Source organism: Rattus rattus, chromosome 13 (genome assembly GCF_011064425.1).
Source record: "Rattus rattus isolate New Zealand chromosome 13, Rrattus_CSIRO_v1, whole genome shotgun sequence".
Classification (NCBI taxonomy): Eukaryota; Metazoa; Chordata; class Mammalia; order Rodentia; family Muridae; genus Rattus; species Rattus rattus.
This window is the reverse complement of record NC_046166.1, coordinates 10,365,430-10,383,457: the sequence shown is the minus strand read 5'-3', so window position 1 is coordinate 10,383,457 and position 18,028 is coordinate 10,365,430. Positions and strand designations below refer to the sequence as shown.

Below are 18,028 nucleotides of genomic sequence, written 5' to 3'. Positions count from 1 at the left end.
TTCACTTGGGGAAAAATAGTCGCATGTCTCAGTGCCAATTATCTGTCCTTAACAGAATGCCAGTCTTATAGGAGTCAAGAGGACTCTTGCTTTCAGTGTCTCCTACAAAGAACAAACCATCCTAAACTGGAAAGTGAAACTTAATATTGAATCATTCGGGTCACGAGATCAATACTGCTGACATGTATCCAGGAACTATATATACATAAATTAAAAAATTACATGAGCCATCCTGAAGAGGTCAAAGAGCTATCGTACGGTCCTCAACTCAAAGTAACTTGTACAATTTAATACACGAAAATCAGGGACTCGGAGCTTGGGAGCGCACCTAGGAAATTGTTTTGGGATTTTCTTCATTTTGATTGTCTTGCTTATCTGTCTTCAGGAGGAACGATTTTGACTTCAAAGTAAGGAAATATTGAGAAGGGGATTTACATCTTTCAGTTCTAAATGGTGTCCTTGCGTGATTTTCTCATCAGTCCGTGTTTCTGGAGAGGGTTTATGGTTATTGAGAAGGGTCAGTGCTTCTACAACAGCAATCTTGCCTTTGGGAATGGCCATGAGACTCTTGTCACAATGATCTCCTATCAGCAGTCTGGATTCCTTTGGTTCACCGTCTTTTCCATTACCAGCAAGGGAGGCACCAGATCTTTGGAATCGACATACACATCTCTTAGTAATGACAGCAACTTCTTACCTTTTCTAGAAACTTCTTCCTTGATTTCTGGATACTGACTCAGGTGTTCCTGCAGGACACTGCAGGTGGAAGGGTGCTTGGGTGCATGGAGGGCTTCCTCTAGCTGATCTCCCGCTCTGCTCGCTTCTCCACGTTGAAGTTCCTGAAGGTGGGGGTCACTGGAGCTCCCATCTCTACATCCTGATGCCCTTAGTTCACTATGCACATGGGAAGACACCGGCACGGTGACCCCGGGAGTTTTTAACATACATTTGCATTTAGTGTGTGTGAGTGTGTGTATGTGCGTGTGTGTGTGTGTGTGTGTGTGTGTGTGTACACGCCTGTTCATATATGCTGAGTCTGGGTGAGTGTGGGTGCACCTGTGTCATGCATGGTGCACGTGTAGAGGTCAGATGACAAAACTGAGGAATCAGTCCCCACCTTCCCTCTGAGTTCTAGGGAACACACTTTGGTCATCAGGCAAGCATTCTTTTGTTTGTTTGGTTTGGTTTGTCTTTTAAATATATAATTTATTTATATGAGTACACTGTGACTGTCTTCAGACACACCAGAAGAGGGCATCAGATCCCATTACAGATGGTTGTGAGCACCATGTGGTTGCTGGGAATTGAACTCAGGACCTCTGGAAGAGCGGTCAGTGCTCTTAACCCCTGAGCCATCTCTCCAGCTCCAGGCAAGCATTTTTAACCTACGGAATCACCTTGCCTAGCCCCAGGAATGCTGCCTGATGCATAAAATAAAGTACGCAGATAACAAAGGACACTGGAAACACTGGAGTGATATCACCGAGGGTGACACCCACCATTTGCCATCTTGGTAATATTATTGTCTGTCAGTATCCTCCAACCAGAAGGTCTGACCTCAGGTCTGAGTGGAGGCGAGTGGAGGCGTAATTTAGGGCAGTGGCACCCGCAGCCCCCTCCTGCCTGGGATTTCCACTCACTGCAGTGCCACGGTGTGTGATAAGCTTTTCCCAAGCTTATCACAGAGAAGAACCCAAATCTCGGCTAGAGGTAAGTGGGAAGAATGATGTTAGTTTCTTTCTTATTTGTTCTTCCTTTCTTTGTTTCTTTCTGTTTTCCCCCTCCAAGTTCATGGTTCAACCCACACACCTCAGGTTGAGGACCTGGTCCCGCTGTCTGTCCTCTCCTCCACAGCATGTGCCCATCGTCTTCCAGATTCCTCTCCTATGTCCTTCTGCTCTTGACATACCAGTGTCTGGTTCCCGTCCCTCTCATTGTCCCCGTTTGTCAGAGGCTCGGATGGCACCTGGCAGCAGCCTAAATGCAGGTCTTGATTCTGAGCCACTGCAGACCAGAGAAGAAGGAAGTTTATTCTCAGCCCCAGCTGCATCAGGACAGAGTCAGAGCTGGGAGCCGGGATATCTGCAATGCGTGCAAGGTTGTCTTAGGGTTTACTGCTGTGAACAGACACCGTGAGTGACCAAGGCAAGTCTTATAAAGGACAGCATTTAACTGGGGCTGGCTTACAGGTTCAGAGGTTCAGTCCATTGTCATCAAAGCAGGAGCATGGCAGCATCCAGGCAGGCATGGTGCAGGAGGCGCTGAGAGTTCTACATCTTCATCTGAAGGCTGCTAGCAGAACACTGGCTTCCAGGCAGCTAAGAGATGGCTCTCAAAGCACGCCCACAGTGACACACCCCACTTCGACAAAGCCACACCTCCTAACAGTGCCACTCCCTGGGTCAAGCATATTCAAACCACCACAGAGGGCATGATGGGTACCCATGGCGGGCACAGAGCAGCAGATAAGATACAGAGAGCAGTGTTTTTAAAACTTCCCAGTGCCAACCGATCAGAGTCCCTGAGAATGGACGCAGGTGCCAACATTTTGAAAAATCCCAGGAAATCACCTGGCAGGTGTGCTGTATGGACAACGTGGTCCTGGTGGAGGGCAGCATGCTCCCTCCTCTTCATGGCCTCAAGAGACGGAACCTGGACTCTGGGTAAGGCCAATGTCCAGCACTGCCATGAGTTTCTTAAAGCGGTTGGGAGGCGTGTTTCCACATGGCGTTGCTTTGCTTTTTGACGGGGATACTGTTCGGAGAAGTCTGTGAGTAGGTGATTCCGCTGTGTTGCAAAATGCATTCACAGAGTATCACCAGATGAGATTACTTTTATGGGGTCACCGTGTATAATGGTTCCATAAGCATCACATCATGTGGTACATGGTCCTGCCTTGATCCCATGGGCAAGGAACTACAGCGTTTGTCGTTCTTCGTCTCTGCCCGTGTCTTTGCAGCGGCCAGCCAGTGGTGGAGCTGAAATGCTACCCAAAGTCCATCTTCAGCAAACAGGGCTGGCCATAGGGATGGGCCAAGGTGTGTGGACCACGGGGCACCCACATGGCAGGCTTTTCTAGGCCTATCTTATGTGTGTGGTCAATTGTCAAGTTGAAAGCTTGCTCTCACATGCTCTCTTAGCCTTTTGTCTCTTAAGTCCTCAAGGGCAGTGCCCAGGCCTAATGGGAAGAAGAGAAAATCTGCACTGTTTACAGCTTTGGGATTTCGCTGCCATGTTGACAACCACGGCAAAAGACACCTGCAGTTTGCATTGCATCCTGGGGCTGCACCAACATAAGCTAAGGCTGGCGGGATAGAGCCAGAGCAGACCCAGGTCCATAGTCCCGTGGTAGAACACTGTGGTTGAGAAGGTCTCTGAACGTCCTGTGGATTTCTATCCTGTTTCATTTCTCTCTTATACCTCGGCTCTCTCAGCCATTGGATACTGCTCTGGGGCGGGCAGTGGTGGTGCACACCTTTAATCCCAGCACCAGGAGGCAGAGGCAGGTGGGCCAGCCTGGTCTACAGGGCTGGTTCCAGGACAGCCAGATTTACACAGAGAAACCGTCTGGAATAATAATAAAGTAAAAATCACTCTGTCATCAAGACAAATGGATATTTTCCTCCTCTCCTCACACAGAGGCCCTACTTTGTACAGAATGACTTGGATACATAGCTATGATCGGCAGAAATATATTGAGAAAGCATGGTATTTCCCTCCCGTTCTGAAGGAATTTGATCTCTGGGTCTATAAGCCTCTGCATAGCCACGGTGCTGTGCACAAAGCGGCAGCAAAGCCCTAAGGAATGCACCTCGTTCCTTAATTACCTGGTAACGTGCACTCACTTTCAGTGGGCAGTGGGAAACAGCGAGCCAGCCACACGGCCAGGTTTTCTGCTCTGTGCACACCCACATGCCCATCGTGGGTGTGTGGCCAAGTTTCGAGCTAAAAGTTTGATTCAGAGGCATTACTTGTGTGTCCCTAATTCATTCTTATACCTCACCCGCCCTTCTCCATAGAAAGCTTGCCTGAGGGAAGAGCAGGCTGGGCTCTGAGACACGACCATATTGCCCCCTCCCAAATTAAACATCGAGCTCACCCAGGGTAGCTGCTGTCTCTGACAGTAACCCAGGCTGTAGAAGCTTAATGGATGAATGAGTGCCTCTCTCATGATGGTGTTGAGTGCCTCAGACTGGACTCGCTGTGAGAATGGCACAGATAGACTAAAGAAACCCACCATTGGGGGCTGGCCTGAGTACCCAGGGCCAGTGCCCTCAGCCGGGAATGTAGGAACCTCAGGAAGGGCTGCAGGTGTCCATGGGGGGCAGTCTCACAGGGTATGCAGACTCTGTCACATCCTCCACTGCTCCTGGGAGTCCTCACTTTCCCTTGCCTGAGTCCTCTGGCTAATGTAGGGTTTCGGAGGAGAGACTGGGGAGCGTTTATGTGAGGGTGTGGGGAGTTAGCTAAAGGAGAAGAAAGCCAGAGGAAACAAGTGAGTTTTGGATGTCTCAGGGTGCTAACAGGATTCCAGGGTCATTTGTCTGGGGCCTTAGGTAGATTAGGCTGGGTTAGCATGCTTAGGCCAGGGAAGGAGGGAGATGTTCAGACAGGTCCCACAGCAAAAGGAAGCATAGAGGTCTTTGTTCCTAGCCCCTCCCCTGGGCCGTGAGGAGGAGGCTCCCACTCTCACAGGGTTTGCCAAATTCCAGGTAATGGAAGGCCGCTGGCCTGCTGCCTTCAGGGCTGTGCTCATTATGATACTTAATATTCCCCCTGGAAACAGCTCCTTGGAATTTCCCAGGAGCCTCTGGGTAACCATATAGGCCATGGATGAGGAAGCCGATCCCCAGAGGGGGCCTGGAAGACTTAAGACTGGAATTACAATCCCACCGCCCAGGGTGAACCAGAGATGTCCAGTGCTGTGGATACTGTGGCCATAAATGATGGTGGGGAGGGACCAGGAGCCTCCTACCTTCTTAGCCTCACAATCAGATTTTCTGGTGAGGATGTTGAGGGCTTTTCCACAGAGGACAAGAATTCTGGGGTTTGGAAGACCCTTAAGTAAAGTCAGCGTGGGGCCCTACGGACAGAATCGTTGTTGCCGGGTGGGTTATATCTGCCCTCCCACCCCCATCCCCAGTGCAGTTTCTCCACACCTACCCAGGGCCCACTGCTGGTCTAACACTAAATGAACACACTCCCGTCACTTTGGCAGCCTCTCACCAGGCTCTCAACCCTCTTAGGATTCCCACTTCCCATGCCCCCAGCAGCACCTCCGGGAAGGAGAGGTTTAAAAAGCTTTTTCCACCTCCAGCCAGGCATGCTATGGAAGCGTGAAGGGCGGACTTCAAGCAGTAAGGGCTGTGAGCCCCTGGTCCCCCTTAGTACAGTGGCTAGGGGTGGGGGTGGAGGTGGGGAAATAAGTGGGATCACTGGTAGATGCTGAAACCGGGATGAGCAGAGACGCCACAGAATCTGGGCAAAGCCAAAAGTTGGCACCACAGCCCCTCCCATGACTCAAACTACCATTCTCAAGGGAGCAGCATCTGGGCTGGGGTAAGATAATCAAAGAACAGGAGTGTGGCAGGTGAACTGGAACCCAGTGAGCCCACGGACGACAGTGGCAGAGGGGTAACAGTGGTGGGGGGATGAATGACACATGGAAGCTAGCTGACGCCAGTTTGCACTGTCACCCTGCCCCCTGCTCATGTGTCACAGGGCATCTCGTCTATGAGGATCTTCCTTCCATGACACCCTGGTGGACAGTCCCAACTCCTGGAACTCTCAAGATCCTTCACTCCTTAGTCCTTCCAGCCTCAGGCAAGGCGGTGCACCCTACCATCACTAATCTCTGGGTGGTTTTGGTGTCTTTTCAAATCTGCTGTTCCCCAACCATCCCATGAAGGTCCTCTAGAACCCAGACCAGCACCTCCCCCTGCATGTAATGTGTGTGGAATTGCCTGACTCCCACAGGCTTCAAGGGGCTGGCCTCCCAGACCACACCTTAAGAAGCAAGGACCAAAGAGAAGAGGCATTTCCCTCTTGTACAGTGTGTGGGGGTGCTGTTTTGCTCAGAGGGCCGCAGAAATAAACAAAACAGACCTGTGTGTGGCCTCAAGAGAGAGGGGACTGGGTGCAATGACATCACTAAGTGCCGCAGAGGATGCACAGGTGGTTGTGAACACCCCAGGTCCTCAGGAGGGCTTCCTTGATGACATTGACAAAGTCTGTTTGAGCAGGGGACAGGCGAGGACTGGGGAGCTGTACGAGAGGAGAGGCTGGAACTGCAAGCCTCCAACAATCTTTAGGAAAGGCGGTTTCAATAGCTGCTCTTTCCCCAAGCAAAAAACTCTGCCTGTGACTTCTGCATCCCATGGGTTCAAGCCTCTTTAACCCTTTACCAGATCCTGGATCTAACCTTCAGGAAGGTCCCAAGGTACTAGAAGCTGGTGCTGTCAGATACTTCCTTACTCCTCTGGCAGCCATGACCTGACTGTCTAGGGCAGTGGTTCTCAACTTTCCTAATACTGCAAACCCTTCAATACAGTTCCTTCTGGTGTTGTGACCCCCGGCCATAAAGTCATTTTCATTGCTACTTCATAACTGTAATTTTGCTACTGTTATGAACCAAAAATATCTGTGTTTTCTGATGGTCTTAGACAGCCCCTGTGAAAGGTTAAGAACTGCTGGTTTAGTACCTGAGCTCGGCTGCTCCGTACTCTCAGATAAGACGGTTGTGGTGAACCATCAGAGAGGAACAATAGCAAGGAGGAGGACCCCAAGCTTGCACTTAGCTCCATGGTATGGCAGAAGTCTGGCCCACACACAGGCATGAGAAGGGCACAGCATACATCCTGATGAGCCTTGGTGTATTAGTTTCTCCAGGAAAAAACCCGCCTTTTAAATTTATGATGATGATGATGATGGCGATGGTGATGGTGATGATGATGATGATGATGATGGTGATGATGATGATGATGATGATGATGATGATGATGTGTGCATCTGCATGTGGGTAATGTCCATGCTCCTGAAAGAGCCCAGCAGAGTGCTGGAGTTTGAGGCACGGGTGTTAGATTTCAAACTTGGCTCCTCTGAAAGAATAGCATGTGCTCTTAACCCCTGAGTCATCTCTCCAGCCCCAAAACTACTTGATTTTTAAAGACTTATTTATTTTTTATACATAAGTACACTGTAGCTGTCCTCAGACACACCAGAAGAGGGCATCAGATCTCATTACAGATGGTTGTGAGCCACCATGTGGTTGCTGGGATTTGAACTCAAGACCTCTGGAAGAGCGGTCAGTGCTCTTAACTGCTGAGCCATCTCTCCAGCCCTACTTTTTTTTTTCTTCTTAAAGAGAAATTATCACTATGTCCCCCAGGTTGGTCTCAAACTAATGAGTTCAAGAGATTCCTTTTGTCTTTTTTGTCTCAGCCTTTCATGCCACAGACACTACAGATACACAGTGCTACATCTACCTAAGAACATTTCTTGTCCCTGCATACCAGGTAACATTGTAGCATCTCCCTTCCTGCAGGGAAGTGTGAAGATGTTGTGGGCTCATGGATAGACTCAAAGACAGAATCTTACATAGATTTACTTCCCCAGTGACCAACATGCCTCTCAGAAGAACAGGGGCCATTCCTGATGAGCTCTCAGAAGAGAGGAAGTGTGAAGGACAGAGCCTCTTGCCCCGTGTCCAGGAGCTGAGGCTGCTAGTGTCCCCATAGGCATTTGCATGCACATATACACACATATACATGTAGTCACCATCAGACCCTTGTGGACTGACATCAAGGACCCACTTCAGAGACTGCCAGAAGCAGGGAGCCACTGAGCATGTGTAATCCCCTCCCTACCCTGTACTGCTACTTAAAAGTGTGGAGGGATCCTGCCGCGTGGCACTCATTCCTTTGTGCTTCATTAGACATTGAGCAGTCAGCAGCCCAAACAGCAGCTCCAGGCTGGATCTAGGCTGGGCATGTGAACAGGGAGCTGGTGGGCCAGGCAATGGTGTTAAGGATGCTGTGAAGCCAGAAGTCCGGGGACCGATCTGGACAATTCCTGAGCTTCCCATGCCTTTAAGTCCTCCAAGAGCCTGAACATGAACTCTCCTTCAGAATCAAGAGTCCCTTCAAGCTCAACTCAGGATCCCAGCTTTACTGCCAGCCCTGCCCTCCTACAAGGCATTTGGAACAGCACTCAGAGCATCTCCGTCAGAATCCAGCTTCTATCCGTTAGCCCCACGGTAAGTTTGGGGAGCATGTGTGCACCCAGAGACTCCTGTTCCCAGCCCTGCACCCCACTCCTGTTTTGACAGGGAGATAGAAAGGTCTGAGGGCCTTGGGCATCATGGAACTTCTCTAAGTTTTCTCTACATAAAGTGGCTGAGACAAGAGGGCACAGGCGGTGTCTTCATTGGCAGAGATCCTTGGGAGGACCAGAAAGGCGGGCGCTAATCCACCCTTCCTTGGTGACATCTATTCTTTCCAGCAATTGATTAGCTCCCCTGTGGGAGTATTGGGGGGGGGAGGCCTGCCCCAGGCTTCTGGGATGCTTCAGGCCAGAGTGGGGTGTTGGGCAGGACAATGAGCAGTCTCCTGCCTCTCCCTAGGAGGTATTCTCAGTCCCTGTACACTAACCTCATGGGGGAAATGACCTCCCTGCAGCAGCCCCGAGGAACCTAAGTTTTTTTCTTTTTCTCCCTCGTTTGCCAGGCTTCAGTGTCAATCCTCAGTTTTACTCCAGGGGTTGCAAGTTCTCCTTGGTGGCTTGCTACGGGGTGTCCATCCATCAGGAGGACACGACCCAGGAGCTAGCTCTATAGATTTCTCAAGGTCACCCAAGCTATGCCCTAATCTGCAGGCATGCATTTGTCCTGCTAACCTCCAGCAGGCCATTTGAGCCTTTCACTTCCCTCTCAGGAGCTCAGCATCCAGACACATATGGGCTCAGAGATAAATTTTGGAAGACCTGTGCTTTTTCCTATGGGCTGGCCATAGCTTTTCATCCATACCTCAGTTTACCCTCTTACTTTGTTGGGAGCTCACTATTCTTCCCAGGGACATCTGTAGGTGATGCGCTCCTTTCTTTCTCTCTACAGACACCTGGGCTTCAGGCTGCTGCCTGGGTCCCCTTCCCCACAGTCGACGTCCCAGATCATGCTCACTATACCCTAGGCACGGTGATCCTGCTGGTGGGACTCACAGGGGTGCTGGGTAACCTGACAGTCATCTACACCTTCTGCAGGTGCCTGGTTGGTGGGGTGGGGTCAAGGGCACTATGCATACCCACACATATAGACGGGACAGAGCACAGGGTAGAAGTGACAGCCAGCTCTACCCAGGGCTCCTTAGGATTGGCAGAGAATCGAGGAGCTTACCTTCTATAGTATCAGGTCTAGGCATCAACTTTCAAGCAGATGAAAAGCGAAAAGTGGCCCAGGGAACCCATTGGGCCTCAGACATAACCTCTGAGGCAAGCAGTACTGTTAGGGTCTTCAAGTCCCTGCTCTCACCTCTGTCACCCTCTGCACCCAGAGGAACCCCCCTTATTTCTCTACCTTGAAGAACATCTTTAAACACCAGGATCCTCAAACCCTCCCCAGTCACTCCTAGCACCTTGCCTCAGCTTTCCTCCCCACCTGCTGGATTCTGGTGTAACAGGCAGGCTAGGAAGTAAGCAGGCTTCAGGCTCCACCACAGACAAGTGGAAGAACTGAGCCAGTCTTTTATCCCCTTGAGTGTACATCTCATCTGTCCAGCGTGGGGCTGTGGCTTCCCCATCACTGGCCCTTCTGTGTGTGCATTGATTGGAGATGAATCCTAGCTTTGCAACTTACTGATCTGCAACGGGGACTAAGTCCTTTTGTGAGTGCTCTCATCTGGACAACGGGAACCACTATGCCCCCTTTAGGATCAGATATCTTAAGATGGATGGTGTTAGAGGAGGTTGGTGAAGGTACCTGACCCAAGGCCACAACCATAAGTTCTTGGGCCTTTTGCCACCTCAAGTGTGAACTCTGAAGAGACAGGCTGAGTTGGGCAGGGCCAGACTGGGCAGAAGAAGGAGGAAGAGAGGTAGGGAAGAGAGGAAGGAGGCCTGAGAAGGTAGTAAGAAGATATCAGAGCAAATGAGAGGGGGAGAGTAGCGGGACATTGTTGGGAGACGTTGTCCAGGGAGGTTTGTACAGGGAGACAGGGTGAGTCACACAGAGGGAGTAATCCAGAGGGTGAGAAGAAAAAAGTGATAGGACCAAGAAGACCAAGGAGAGCCCTTAGTCCATATGATTGGTGGTGTCTGCTGGACTGAGACACAGGTCTGAGGCCCAAGAGCCCCAGCCCGTGTGCATGCATGTGTGTGGGGTTGTGTGTGCATGCACAGGACATCTGTGTGCCTGTGTATGGTTAGCATAGTAGCATGTGTGTTTATGTGCATGTGTGGATAGCTGAGGGTGAGGGAGGCCTTCCATAGCCCCGGAGGTATTGGCATGCATGCCCTGACTTCCTCTGACCTCACAGGAATAGAGGCCTGCGGACACCGGCAAACATGCTCATCATCAACCTGGCAGTCAGCGACTTCCTCATGTCGTTCACTCAGGCCCCGGTCTTCTTTGCCAGCAGCCTCTACAAGAAGTGGCTCTTTGGGGAGACAGGTAGGCATCTGGGGCTCCTTTTTGCCTTAGGGAGGAAGGGATCTAAATGGAGGGACTCTGCTGCAGTGGAAGGTGGCCCAGGTGAGGTGATTTGTTCTGGTGGGCAAGTGGGCAGCACCCTGTGACCCGTGACTGAAGAGGAACGATGAGGTTCTGGTCTTGAGGACTCTGCCATTCTGGTCAGGTGTGGCAAGCAAGCAGGGTGGAGATGGCTCCGTGTTTTCTGGGAGGTAGGGAAGGGGCTGAGTTTGTCCCATCCTCAGGAACTTTCTTCCCCAGGGACTTAGGGAAGTGGGTTTGCCCACAGGTTGCAAGTTCTATGCCTTCTGTGGGGCTGTCTTTGGCATCGTTTCCATGGTCACCCTGACAGCCATAGCCATGGACCGCTATCTGGTGATCACACGTCCACTGGCCACCATCGGCATGAGATCCAAGAGACGGACGGCACTAGTCCTGCTAGGTGTCTGGCTCTATGCCCTGGCCTGGAGTCTGCCGCCTTTCTTTGGCTGGAGTAAGTGCGTTGGTGGAATTAGGGGAGAGGCAGATAGCCTGGGACAAGAAGTTTAAGGAAGGTCGGGGTGAAGAGCTGTCAGACAGCCTCATGGACCACCTAAGTCTCAAGTCAGATGGCCGTTCAGGGGCGTCACTTGCATCAGGGAAACTCAGGGTGCTTCACCAGGGAGTAGAGCATCAGTCTGGAAACCAGGGTAAGGGAGTGGGAGCAAGGGGAGCATGTTTGACATGTGGTTTGTAGTGAGTCAGACCAGTCAGGGACTGGGCTGTGAGGCCTCCGCAGGGTGGACAAGCTGCAAGACTTTAGCCCTGAGGATCATGACCCCGGGGCTAAAGAGAAGCTAGCTTCAGTCAGGGCTAGACCGGTGTCCCCGTTAGAACCAACGTGGGCGTCTCCCTTCACATCTCTCTGTTGCCACCAGCTTTCTCCATTCGGAGCAGGGTAGGGATGTGGCTGGGGCCAGGTTGTGCTTAGGAACCCCAAGCTCCACCTTTGAAACCCCTCCTGAGCAAGCTACCCTGAGCAGGACCACAGTGAAGGCTGAGCGCCTGTCCCCGGCTCCCAGGCGCCTACGTGCCCGAGGGGCTGCTGACGTCCTGCTCCTGGGACTACGTGACCTTCACTCCCCGCGTGCGCGCCTACACCATGCTGCTCTTCTGCTTTGTCTTCTTCCTCCCTCTGCTCATTATCATCTTCTGCTACATCTTCATCTTCAGGGCCATTCGAGAGACAGGCCGGTGAGTGTGCCACCTCGTAGAGGTGAGCCCAAGAAGGGAGGGTCTGCCCGTCAGAACATGCCCAGATCGGTTAACAAAAGGGCGCTCATATGGGTTAACAAAAGGGCGCTCATATGGGTTAACAAAAGGGCGCTCATGCGCTTATGGGATCATCTAGGAACCTTCCGGAGACAAGGCCCTCTGAGGAGGGCTTAGAGACTGCAATCCTGGCAGAACCACAGGGGGGCAGCTGAGGCTTAGTGAAATGAGGACTCTGTGTGGGAAAAGATGAGCCCTCCTATATGTCCCCAGAGATGGTCCAGAGAGGTTCCCCGCAGTAGTTGTGACCCTGGTACATGCTACAACCCAGATGCAACCTTCCTAGGGCCTGTGAGGGCTGTGGTGAGTCCCCTCTGCGGCGGCGGCAGTGGCAGCGGCTGCAGAGTGAATGGAAGATGGCCAAGGTCGCACTGATCGTCATTCTCCTCTTTGTGCTGTCCTGGGCTCCCTACTCCACTGTGGCCCTGGTGGGCTTTGCTGGGTGAGCAGGAGCCCTAGAGTTGTACAGGGGCTGACAGCACAGGCCCCTGCCTCCAACCTGACCCAAGTCAGCCATCCTGACATCCTAGATCCAGCTTTACAACCTTCCCCTTCCCGTGTGCTTCACCCCACTAGGCTTACCCAACTCCCGGAAGCTTCAGAGACATACTGTGGTGGTGGTGGGGGAGCTCTGGCTACACAGAGGTAGCCTGGAAACGTTCTGTCTTGTTGGGAACCTGATGCTTGGGTCCCCCTTAGCCTGATCCATAGGCACACAGATAAGGTTGCTGATACTTAAGAATGGGTTCCTAAGTGGTGCCCACTAGTAAGTACCCTCTGTGGCTTGGGTCTGGTTGGTAGCCCTGGCATTGGAATGAGATTTTGTTACTTTGAGCTGTCCGAGAACCAATTCTCTTGAGTAGTAACCATGCAGTCTCCTCTAAGGGCCTACCGGAAATTTCTCTAGGACATCTAAGAGGGGCAGTGCACAAAAGGATAGGGTTGGCCTGGCTGTGTTGGTTTACACCGCTCTGGCATTGGTTTAGTTTGGGCCTTGGCAGGGTCTGCCGTAGAGTCAAGTGGGGGTATAGATAGGGGACCACACACCTTCTCTGTCCTAGGTACTCGCACATCCTGACGCCCTACATGAGCTCGGTGCCAGCCGTCATTGCCAAGGCCTCCGCCATCCACAATCCTATCATCTATGCCATCACTCACCCCAAGTACAGGTGTGGCCTCCTCCGGACCTCCATGGGGGGCATGGAAGGCCTGGGCCTGCCACTGCAAGGCAGGAGTTATCTGTCTCTCTGGTCTCTCATGTGTGTATCAGTTGGGAGTCATGAACGTCTTGGCGTGTTAATAACACTGGGAGGGTCCGCAGTTGGCAGGCCCCACCCTTCTTTCCCAGAATCCCACGAGATATCAATGGCTACCTGAGAGGAAGCCCGTCCTAACGACAGGGCTATGTCTTAAGGCAGCCGCGGTGGCTCATTAGCAGTGCTTCCCGTGCAAAGGCAAGCCCTCAGACCGTGACATCCTGCAACGACCCAGCAATCATGCTTGCCTCCTGAGGTAATGCAGTCAGGTTCTTGCTCTACTAAAAAACAAAGTGAAAATGAGGTACTGTCGTGGGCCCTCAGAGCACGCTCAGCTTGGTGGTGTCCAGCACTTGCTAGTTTCCTGATGCAGGCCTCAGTCAGTCTAGCCTCTAGCACTCTAGCACCCATGGCACCCATTCCCAGAGATGACATCCAAGGCGACCATGAAGCGATATCTGATTGGTTGGACCCACTACCCCTACCACACCCTGATTCTGTTGTTAATCCCATCAGCCCTGGGAGCCTATCCATCTCTCTCACCTAGCTGTCTGTCTGTGCCCATCATCAATGTCTGTCTGTTCACCAACTCTATCCCTGTTAGTCTGGCCTTTCCTTCTCCCCTTCTTGTCCCTTTACCCTAACCAGCAGCGTGACCCTGCAGGGCGGCCATTGCTCAGCACTTACCTTGCCTTGGGGTGCTTCTTGGAGTATCAGGCCAGCGCAGCCACCCCTCCCTCAGCTACCGCTCTACCCATCGCTCCACACTGAGCAGCCAGTCCTCAGACCTTAGCTGGATCTCTGGGCGGAAGCGCCAGGAGTCCCTGGGTTCTGAGAGTGAAGTGGTAAGTCCCTCCCCTTTCCTTTCCCAACCAGCCCTGGGGATCTGGACCTGGGTGGCAGAGCCACACACTGGCCCTGGGGACACTTCATTCACCCCCACTGCATCACCCTCTGTGGCAAGCAGGAATACCCAGGACAGAGAGGAGACAGGTGGTCTGAAGTTACCTAGCAGCAAGATAGTCTAAACACGCACTTTCCAAGTCACCCGTTTCTCCATGACGAGAGCTGGCCCAGGATCCCTGTACCTTAGCACCAAACGCTACCTTGCAGGAGGTGTAAAGAGCTACAAGCTACAGGAAACTGAGATCATTCCTGACTTCAAGCCTTGACCCACCACACCCTCGTGTATCTGAGAGTCAGCATGGCCGGTTTGTCTTCCACTGCTCTGGCCTTCTGCTAAGATATAGAACTATCTACGTTTTTGAGCCACTAGTAGAAACCACTTGCAGAAAATGAGGAGTCTGTCTCATTTGCAAGCAGAGGCCTTGACTCTCCTGAAGGCCACTGTCTAAATACCTACACGCTTAATCAGGCCAACGCTCTCACAGGAGTACGTTCTTTCCTGCCCTTTGCTGACCACAACTTTGTAAATAATGTCATGAGTTCCCCTCAGTAAATACCTGTGTGTAGGCTGAAGGGAAGGGGGTGTGAGTATGCTCTAAGTAAGCTGTCCCTCTCACCTCAACGTTGCTCTCCCACCTCCCCAGGGCTGGACAGACACAGAAACAACAGCTGTGTGGGGAGCTGCCCAGCAAGCAAGTGGACAATCCTTCTGCAGTCACAACCTGGAAGATGGAGAAGTCAAGGCTCCTTCTAGCCCCCAGGTACAGAAATCTAAGACTCCCAAGGTACCTGGACCCAGTACCTGCCGTCTGTGAAAGGGCAGGAAGCCTGGTCAAGTAGCCTAAAGAGTGACCAGAAAGGCAGGTTTGCTGTGCGAACAGACCTCTGAGTCACCCCACCCCATACATCCCAGCTTCTCCTTGTCTACCTCCGGGACGCTGTGACGCTCAGACATCCGTAGCAGGGTCTAAGTATGATCTGTGTCTAGGGAGTATCTACATGGGACTATGTGCTCTTGAAGATATGGGGCCGACAGCAGAGAATGGCTCGGGCATGTGTGGACCACGTTCCTGGCATATGCTCTCTGCCCCTGGGATGCCTCTGTGCTGTGTGGGTGACAGAGTGTGATGATGTGTGGTTCTGATGCTGGACAAACCCAGGGAAGGGGGCCGAAAGCCATGCACACGCTCACTGCCAATGCCCTGCGCTCAAGATGTCACTGAGAATACTTGTAGCTATTAAAAGAAGAACAGCTGTCAGCCCCAGTGCCTATGGAATGGAATGTCGATGGTGATTAGAGAAGGCCATATTTTGGAACACTGGAAATGCCAAGAGCACAGGCGCCCAGGCAGCCCTCCCCCACCTCAGCTGACAGTTCCTCCGCCCTCCTCTCTCATACACAGCAGCCCCTGTCAGCCTCTGGGATCATAGAGTGTCCTGTTCTCCTCCCTTCACGCCGCTTCCCTGTGAATAGCCTGCCGATGCTTCTGATGTCAGAGAGCTCCCATTCCCCTATATTGTATCCCAGGCAGTATACACAACCACAGAGGCCAGGGAAGAAGCCTGACAGTGGCCTATGCTGGCCAGGAAATGGTTGAAGACATAATAAGGTCTATCTTGGACAGAGGCGGGACCACCAGGAGGGGCTTTAGTCATGGAGGCCACCATCAGCAGTTGTCAAACATAAGTGACAAGCACTACCATCAGGTTACAAGCACACAGAGGCACCTCCCTGAGGTCCCCTGGTAGAAGGGGTTGAGTTATCGACATGAACATCCTGAGTGGGGTTCAGGAGAAGGAAGTTGGTGTCCCGGAATAGGGTGGTGGGTACAGCAAGTGTGAGGTGAACTTCTAGAGGAAGGCCGCGCTACAGGTCAGGAAAAAGGTGAGTGGGTTAGGGCAGCACGGATGAAGGGGATGCCAGGCCTCACACACACTGGGGACTGCAGAAGAAAGATAAACTGGGGCGGGCAGTGGCATAAGGAGTTTGAACCTCAGGAGTTCAAGAGTCTGAGGATATCCCAGGGATTATTCTGAAAACAGCCTAAGATTGTGCTGGCTCCTTCTTTGGGGTGCAATCCTTGAGAAGGTCCACCCCTTTGGGGGTGCAATCCTTGAGAAGGTCCACCCCTTTGGGGTGTGGCCATTGAGAAGGCCCACCCCTTTGAGGGTGTGGTCCTTGAGAAGGTCAACCCCCAACCTTGAGGACAACCCGGCTCTTCCCACAGTTCCCTTCACTCGTCAATGTTCTCAAATAGGAGGAGGTTTTAGGAGGCCCTGTGAAACACTCCTAGAGATGAACAGATGTGTATTATTTCTTTTCAGGCCAAGAGACACCTCCCCAGTCTGGACCGAAGGATGTAGGATGCCCAGTCCCATCACCTCCCCATCACATGCACAGACCCGGGATTATCTCACAAGCCTGGAAGCTTTGAAGGTGTTCCTGTCACTCGTGCTACACTGGACACACTCTCCAGCCCCTTTCCACACCATGAAGCACCGTCGCCCCTTCTCAGCTCGGCAGCCACACCTGGGCTCCGCCTGAAGAATGAACCCAGGTTTTCCTTTCCAGCTTCGCTTCCAGCAGCTGTTGCCTCTCCTCAGACGCTGTATGCCGCGATTGTCCAGGCAAGGACAATGGCGATGGCGCTGGGGAACACGTCATTTATTTATGAGCCAAGCATCTTAGCCAGCCTTTGCAACCAGGCCGGACATCTCATTGGTTCAGAAAGTTCTTCCCTGTGTCTCCTGCTGCCAGTGCTCAAAAGCTGAAGACAGACTCTGCCTTGTGCACCAGGAATACTTTGGCTCTAGCTCCCCCATAGCATTCACGGTGTGGCCCACACTCATATGTACGCGGGCACCGGCAGGCACATAGGTACCTATTTGCATGCACAGCCAACACATGTGTGCGCACCCTGCACGTACTGTTTCGTGTCAGTGGTCTAAGTTCCTTCCAGATGTGGATCTGACAAGGCACGGGAAAATAAAAAAAAATGTAAAAAAACAACAACAAAAATAACAAAAAAATCGGGGTCTCGTGTGGTAAACATGTCTCCTGGTGCTTCAGTAGAGAGAACAGGGCCTATTCTTGCCTCCAGCAGTTTCTTAAGTCTGTCCCCTAGATTTCCAGTTTTAACTCTCACTCCAGTTTAAACCCATCTCAGACTATAGGGGAGGGAAATAGAGGAGGGACCAAGGCCAGTATGGCCCATCCAGCCCTCCCCAGTGACGTGTGGAGCTCAGCCCGGCCCATGTGTGCAAGCTGTTCTCTGACTGGCTTTGGATCTCCCAGGGGAGGCAGAGGGAGGCTGGCCTTCCCCTTTAAGAGCATCTCCCCTCCCTTAACCAGAAGTTATCAGGCAGTGCCAGAGGCCAGAGAAAGAGCCTTCGGCTCCAGGTACAACACTGCTGGGGCTCCAGGCCCAGGGTGAGCCCTTTCTTTCTGATTATGCTGTGTGGTTGGATCTTCCCCAACTGGGAATGACAGATAGCCCTGGGGAACAAGGGGATGGATGGGCTGGTACAGAGGATGGAATGGGAGAGGGATGGGGAGGTGCTGGCCTCTTGTTCATAAAGGTGGAGTTGCATGGTACAGGAACAAAGAGTCCCCCCCAGCTCCACACTGCTTCCACCTTGCTATTTTTGGGACCTTGGGCAAATTACCAAGGACCCTGTATCATCACCACTCTTGCCATGCACCCCATGTATGGCAGGCCTGGGGTGTGAGGGCTGAGTTCCAGCAGCTAGGAAATTACTCACACTCAGGCCTGTACCGAGCCTTCCAGGTTACTGTCTTCGAGAGGGTCAGCAAGAAGTCACCCCATCTTCCCTGAACCTCAGTTTCCCGAGCTGGGGAACTAGACCGCATGAGATG

At 52.2% G+C, this 18,028-nt stretch overlaps 1 protein-coding gene and 1 pseudogene across 1 annotated transcript; one reads left to right on the top strand and one right to left on the bottom strand.

The window, feature by feature from the left end:
- Positions 1-353: 353 nt before the first annotated feature.
- On the bottom strand, positions 354-868 carry LOC116914291 (annotated as a pseudogene).
- Positions 869-7,908: 7,040 nt separating this feature from the next.
- Positions 7,909-17,169, top strand: Opn4 (opsin 4). Its single transcript, XM_032919108.1, has 10 exons — positions 7,909-8,254; positions 9,110-9,255; positions 10,527-10,660; positions 10,968-11,171; positions 11,740-11,911; positions 12,276-12,431; positions 13,051-13,158; positions 13,910-14,090; positions 14,796-14,936; positions 16,477-17,169. Exons 1-10 carry the CDS (start codon positions 8,111-8,113, stop codon positions 16,513-16,515), a joined length of 1,425 nt encoding a protein of 474 aa, XP_032774999.1. The 5' UTR covers positions 7,909-8,110; the 3' UTR covers positions 16,516-17,169.
- The last annotated feature ends 859 nt before the right edge of the window (positions 17,170-18,028 follow it).